The 6,784-nt window shown below is 41.3% G+C and overlaps 1 protein-coding gene across 1 annotated transcript in view; it reads right to left on the bottom strand.

Moving 5' to 3' along the window:
- The window catches only part of Fbn2 (fibrillin 2), a 240,570-nt gene that overhangs the window by 26,679 nt on the left and 207,107 nt on the right, over positions 1 to 6,784 (bottom strand). The window contains exons 50-55 of the mRNA XM_004631315.1: positions 6,422 to 6,574; positions 5,132 to 5,197; positions 4,672 to 4,797; positions 4,010 to 4,129; positions 3,082 to 3,204; positions 2,376 to 2,507 (exon numbers count right to left, since the gene is read on the bottom strand). Of these exons, the coding sequence (XP_004631372.1) occupies positions 2,376 to 2,507; positions 3,082 to 3,204; positions 4,010 to 4,129; positions 4,672 to 4,797; positions 5,132 to 5,197; positions 6,422 to 6,574 (720 nt within the window). The remainder of the gene's footprint in view (positions 1 to 2,375; positions 2,508 to 3,081; positions 3,205 to 4,009; positions 4,130 to 4,671; positions 4,798 to 5,131; positions 5,198 to 6,421; positions 6,575 to 6,784) is intronic.

Below are 6,784 nucleotides of genomic sequence, written 5' to 3'. Positions count from 1 at the left end.
AAAGACTCCCATGTAACTAATTTGCTAATGTGAGTAATATAGGACTCTTTTTAACTTAAGTACTGGATTTGGATGAAGTTCTTATAAGTTAACAGGAACAGTAGGCTGTTCTCTGGATGCGGAAAATGACCCCCGAGGACCTGCTGCTGAAGGCCTGGTGTCCACTGGCAGCGCTGCTGGTGGTGGAAGCACAGGAGCTGGGAAGGAGCAGGTCCTCTGGTCCTTGTGCCTCCAGAGGGGACTGTGGGACCCCAGCCCTGACCTCTGGGTCTTTACTTCCTGGCTGGTAAGGTGAGTGAGTAGTCGGGCTCTGTCTGTGTCCTTCCCAGGGCATGCTGTCGCCATAGACCCAGCACTGACCACAGACTAATGCCACCAAATCTACGAAGCAAAGTGGACTTTTTTAAAAGATAGGAAGCAGTCCTCATAGGTATTTTGCTATGATGATGGGAAGCTAATCTGTTACGAAATCCATTCCATTATGGGTTGCTGTATAGGTTTTAAAATCAATTTTCTATTGCACATGGAATTCTGTAGTTCACTCTTTTGTGGAAGATTAAAACTGGCACAAAACATGAAAATCTCTCTGTATTTATAATCTCTGACCTCACCGTCTTCCCTTGAGGCTAATTCCTTCTTTGAACTGGGGTTTATCTCCTTAAGTCTTTTCTTATGCTTTTGATTTTCTTTAAAATGCGCCACAATGCTGCATATTGTTCTACAACTATATGTTCAGAGTTCTTTCTACATCAGCACATACGTTCATTTGTCTGGCTCCTTTTCATTTTCTAGCATGCATATGCCACAATTTATTTGCCTATCCTTCCTTTTATGGTGAACACTCTGATGATTTCTTATTTGTTTGATTACTACAACCATCACTGTAGTCCACATCCTTGTATTTCTTTTCCTGTGGTAGATTTATTTTTAAAAAGAGCTTCCCTGTGGTATAATTTTCAGGCCACAAAATTCATGAGTTTTAAGTGTATGATTCAACACTTTTCAGTAAATATAGGGCTGTGCAACCGCTGCCGTAATGCGGTTAGGACATTCCTACCTCCTGAAGGGATCCACAGGGTCCACTTGCAGCTGTCCCAGCACAGTGGCTACTCGCAGATGCACATTTAAGGAATTTTATCTCAATGCTTTTCAATAATAAGGAATCATCACTAATCTTCATGTGTTCTCTAAAAATACTTTTTGTAGGTATAGAAGGTTAGGAATGGAATAATAGGTTTCCTATTTATTATTATTATTATTATTATTATTATTGTTCATCTTGTTTATTTTTAATTTAATTAAGTTTATTGGTACAATTTAGGTACCCAGAATGATCACACTCATTGTAGGGACTTTGTACCTTATATGATATAGCTTAGTTCTTCTATTTTTTTCCTATCCTCCCCTTTCTTCAGCCTTCTTCCCCTCCATATTTACAAAGCTTTGTTTCCATTTTACCTTTCTTTTCTCATTTTTTTTTCTTTTTTCTTTCTTACTTTTCCCTTCCCTCACCCTTGGCTCCCCTTGTTGTTTTTTTATACAATGGAATACTACTCTGTCATGAGGAAGGATAAACTTGAGACGTTTATAGCTAAGCGGATAGATCTCAAGACCATACTCTTTTAAGTGAAATAAATCAGACACACATGTGTACATATCGCACTGTCTCTCAGGTGCGAGAACCTGAAAGTATAAGTAAGAACCAAATTGCACAAGCGCTCTGGCAAAATGGCACGAAACTGTTCTCTATTTAAAAGGAGGGCAGCATTCTCTGATGGAGGAAGGACACAGGGGGTGACAGCAGCCCTATGGGATGAAGGGTGGAGACGATGTGATGCTCATGACCGGTCCATGTAGCATGAGATTCTGGCATTTGTCAGAAAGTCACAATTCCACCTCTTCCCTTTGCAAGTAAACTAAAGGCTCGGACAGGTGAACAGCACGGAAAGGCAACAGAGATGCCTCAGCTATACCAGAGTACACATCTCTTTCCGTGCTTCCCCTACTGATGGAAGAATAATTATTAATAATAATTAATAATAATAGAAAAGAGACTATTGCCTCACACTGTGCCTCTGCTCAGTCAGTAGAGCTGTTTCAAGAAGCTGTTCCACACCTCAAAATTTAGCATTATAGATTTTAGGGACTCAGGAACATGACAAAGGAAAGGCACGTACTTGCAGGCTGCGAAATCCCTACTGCATTATCCGAAACCTGGTCCACTGGCGTGGGCCCTGCGACACGGAAAGCTGGCCCAGGCAGTGCTAAGTGCCAGGGAAAGGTAGCTGGCTGGCAGTGAGGATGGCCCGGGAACGGTGCCAGGCCCACAGGGGGAAGCAGGGACATCCCCGAGCAGACCCCCCCGCAGAGCTCACCTACACAGCCCTCTCCGTCAGGCCTTCGTGCCATGCCAGGGGGACAGATGCACATGAAGGTGCCGATCAGGTTCTTACACATCATGCCTCTGGATTCACAGTCATGCAGCCCTTCAGCACATTCGTCTAGATCTGTGTTTAATAGGAAGAAACAAAACAGGGATTCTCTGGAGATAGTTATCTTTCACAGTTTTAAGTCATATTTTCAGTCAAAGGATCTACTTGTTTATTATGAAACTGGGTTTCACTATGCACTTCAGGTTGGCTTAAAACTCACAGCAATCCTCCTGCCTCAGCCTCGTTAGCACTGGGATTAGGTGTACACCACCATGCCTGGCTCAGGGCAAAAGGATTTTAACATGGTACTTTATGTTGAGTCAGAGAAAGGAGGAGTCCTAGCTTTTTACAATAGTGGTTAAATTCCAGATGTGTAAGAATTTCATCAGAGAACTAACAATGAGCTAGGAGGACAATCCTTGTTTTAATAAGAGTCCAAGAGTGTAACAACAGTGGGTTTACCAATTTATCTTTCCTCCTTTGACTTAACTGTATGATCAGGAGTTGAGTTACTAAGTGAAAATCTATGAGCAAAGTATCATATGTCTATAAAGCTGTAGAAGCAGCCAGTTGAGAACTATGAGGTCATTAAGATACATTCCAGCATTGTAAAATAAAGCTCTTACTGCTCTTCGGGCTGTGGCCTTACCTTTGCACATCTTCTGGTCTTCCCTGAGGGCATAGCCAATTGGGCATGTGCATTCATAGGATCCGAAGGTGTTCATGCAGCGGAAAGCACACAGCAGGGGGTTCTGGGCACATTCGTTTATATCTAATCAAAGAAATGGCAGGCATGTGCTTGGCTTAGAGCTCTAGTTATTTACTTAAAGAAGCATGGATGTATTTACTTTGCAATCAGGCAGAAAACAATAGGGAATACAATTTCCACTTCTGGCATTTGGTACCTAGATGACTCTCACTCCAAGACAAAAGACAGAAACTCTAGAAAAAAGTAACAACTACCTCAAGATTATTGTGTGAGTTGAAACCCAGGGCAAATAATCAGCAAGGAATAATTTTCACATTGTTTTTCTCTTCTTTTCCAAAACTACCTTTTCTGAATAGGACCACTTTCACAGTGGGACAAGCACCCTGTAGCTAAATCTCCACTAAAAGACTTATTGAGATTCTGCCCAGGAGGAAATCTGGGACGACCTAGGCTGCTACAGCCTGAGGGAAACTAGAAAGTGGGATGCCAGAGAAGAAAAACACTATTTTATTTTTGTATATTCAGTCCAAATTGCTGAGTACCCAATGAATTTATGGGGCAAAAGCCAGGATTAAAGGAGGATTTAATGAACAGAGGATTAAAGAACAGAGCTAAGCCAGCCATTTCCCTCCTAAGGCCTAACTGCACATTCTCAAAGAAACTATCTTCCTAGGTAAAAGCATCAATATTCTTCTCAAGAGAATAAAAGTCAACAGATGACAGTCCAGAAGTGACTCAGATGTGGGAATTGTCTGTGACAAATATGATCACCAGCAAACTAACACAACAATATAAACAAAGATGCAAACATTTAAAAATCCACTTTCTATGTTAAGGAGACATAATGCTTAAGACAGGGGTCACTTGCCTTCACAATTCATCATGGGCCCTGGCTCAAAGCCTTCATTGCAGTTGCATTCGAAACTCCCGATAACATTGGTGCATGTACCATTTCCACATGGGTTGCCAATTGAACACTCATCAGTATCTGAAAAAGGAAAGCAACAAAGTGCAACAAAGCTTGGAGAAGTTGTTGTTTTAAGAAAAGCATGCCTAGGAAGACTCAGCGTGGCATTCTCACATTCCTGGGATCTCCGAAGGGCACAGAGAGCCCTGTCCTGCGGCCCTGGCTTGCTACCTTTCTGCAGGGCAGAGGCCCCAAGAGATCAGCACACAGTGGTCTGGTTCCTATGGCAATGCTTTCCCTGAAGGTTGCAAACTCAGAAGAGGGACGTGATCCACTGCTTCAAGAGAGGATGTGAAAAGATGAAAAGGAAAATGAATCTGTCCCTCAATTGTAAGTATTGACAATTTTAAACCTTTAGTGACATCAGAGTTTGCACATTTGGCTGAAGACTTATTGGGCAACTCTACATTCCAACAAACCAAGTTAGACTGGGAGATTTAAGGTGGGTGAAAGAAGAGCTATTACTAGCTTCTCGTCTCCTACCCAGGGACATGAGAGATCTTTTGCTGAATATGAGAAAGAAAACAGAACTTTCACATTATAGATGTGCAGCCAGTACTTACCTACACAGCGCACACCAGTGTAATCAAGGTTGTAGCCCATTGGACACTCACAGCGAAAAGATCCATCAGTGTTGATGCACTGACCATTTGAGCAGATGCCCGGGCTTTCAAGACATTCATTGACATCTACAATAGAAAACTGCTCATCAGCTTCCACACAGGAAGGATAAACCATTTATATCTATATACCATTTATAATGATACACCATTTACATCTACTGAACACTAACTTAAAATTAATAAAACATGTCAATTTTTGTTTTAACAGAGAAATATGTATTTCATGTATAATGTCATAGTCTTCTATAATGTAGTGGACACATGTAACTATTACATGTGCATGAAATACAATGTATTATATGTTACCTAGTAAAATTAGCATGATGTAATATAAAATAAATGATAGATAATGTATCTGTAAAAATATGTGAATGTAGAAATAAAATATATCAAAGCGTACCTTCACGCGTATCATGCAGACTTGGGACCGTTCCATGGCCATATGGACACAAATCCTGGAATGCAACTACAGAGAAATGGATAAATTCTCCATTATAAAAGAGCCTAGACTATTAGTGAATTTAAGAATGACTTAACAGTACACATAGAATTTTACTTAATTATTTAACTTCTACAAAGCTGCGAGTCTCATTTTATTTTCATGACTTCTTTCAAAAGCAACACTAAGAAAATGTAGAGAAAGCCATCTAAGCTTGTCCTTCCAGGGTGCCACTGACCTGGGGTCCCTGAGCTTTCTGTTCTTTCAACACCAGGAAGCCCGGAAGAGCTCCATGCCCTTTATTCATGGAAGCCACTGCACCTGCTGAGCAAGCCCTTGTCTCACCTGATTATACAATTAACTGGTGTTATGAGATTTGGATACAGCTGGTTTCCTCCTGCAAGTGGCCATTATGCTGAGAAGAACTCAAATTCTTCTCAGAATCTGACGTAATACAAGTGGTCCCTTGCTTATCGCGGAGGTCATGCTCCAGACACCTCCGCGCTAAGTGAAAATCAGCAAAGCAGCGATGTTATATTTTAGTATTTATACATATTTTAAGGTTTTATAAACCCTTCCAACATTCATATCTTTCCCACGCTTTTAAAAACACTTCTAACGTTCTCAACCACTTTCTAAACTTCTGAACCTATGTAATTTTAATAACATACATATACCATATGGTACTGAAAAATCCCACAATATAGCAAAAATTCTGTGATGAAATAATTTAGAATTTTTTGAAAACCTGCACAGTGAGTCTATGTAAGCTGAACTGCGAAACGCTGAGGGAATACTGTATTTTTAGTTTGTGAAAGTATATCCACAAGGGGCTTGCTTTTGTTTTTGTTTTGTGGTGTTGGGGATCCAAACCAAGGCCTTTCACTTGAGGGCATGTGCTATGCCACTGCATGGCACCCTGAGACTCCACACGGGACCTTCCACAGCAATCTGGAATTACAATTTCATCTGCTTTTCCTGTACCTCCTGCCCTGCACCTGTCAGATTCCTTCTTTTGAAAGCAAGTCATACTAACCTCTGGAGGAAAATGAAAGAAACAGTTAACGATAGCTGTGCCTACACATGCTGCATACACATGTTGTTAGAAAGCCCAGAGGAGGGTGCTCGTTGAACCATCAGAATTTATGTGTTAGGGGATAATACCGTCCTCAAATGTTCATGAATTACATATTAAATCAACTGGCAGTCATTCAAGTGCTTGCCGAAAGGCACTCCCGCTGCCGCGCCTACCTTCGTCATCCTTGGGGCACAGCTCGCAGGGGTCCCCCCAGCCCTCGCCAGGCATCTTACTGCAGCAGCACTTTGCTTTTGTAGTGTTGAAAGCTTTGGGTACAGAACACTTCCCATTTTCAAAATTTGTGAAGCAGAAACTCTGGCGAGTATCTAATCAAGAAAGCAAATGTAACGAAGCTCCTTACTGGCCACTGAAACAAATGGAATCCCTTGTATATAACTCAGGCAACTGTTTCTGACAGATTTCTCACTGGAAGAACACAAAGTACTGATTAGACTAGCAGTTAGAGCGCATGCCTGACAGTCTTCAGGTATTTATGTTCAGTTGCCAGTTTAAACCAACCTGTTCATAAAATGTGA

This window comes from Octodon degus, unplaced genomic scaffold, assembly GCF_000260255.1.
Source record: "Octodon degus isolate 3935 unplaced genomic scaffold, OctDeg1.0 scaffold00040, whole genome shotgun sequence".
In the NCBI taxonomy this organism is placed as follows: domain Eukaryota; kingdom Metazoa; phylum Chordata; class Mammalia; order Rodentia; family Octodontidae; genus Octodon; species Octodon degus.
This window is presented reverse-complemented; position numbering and strand designations above follow the sequence as displayed.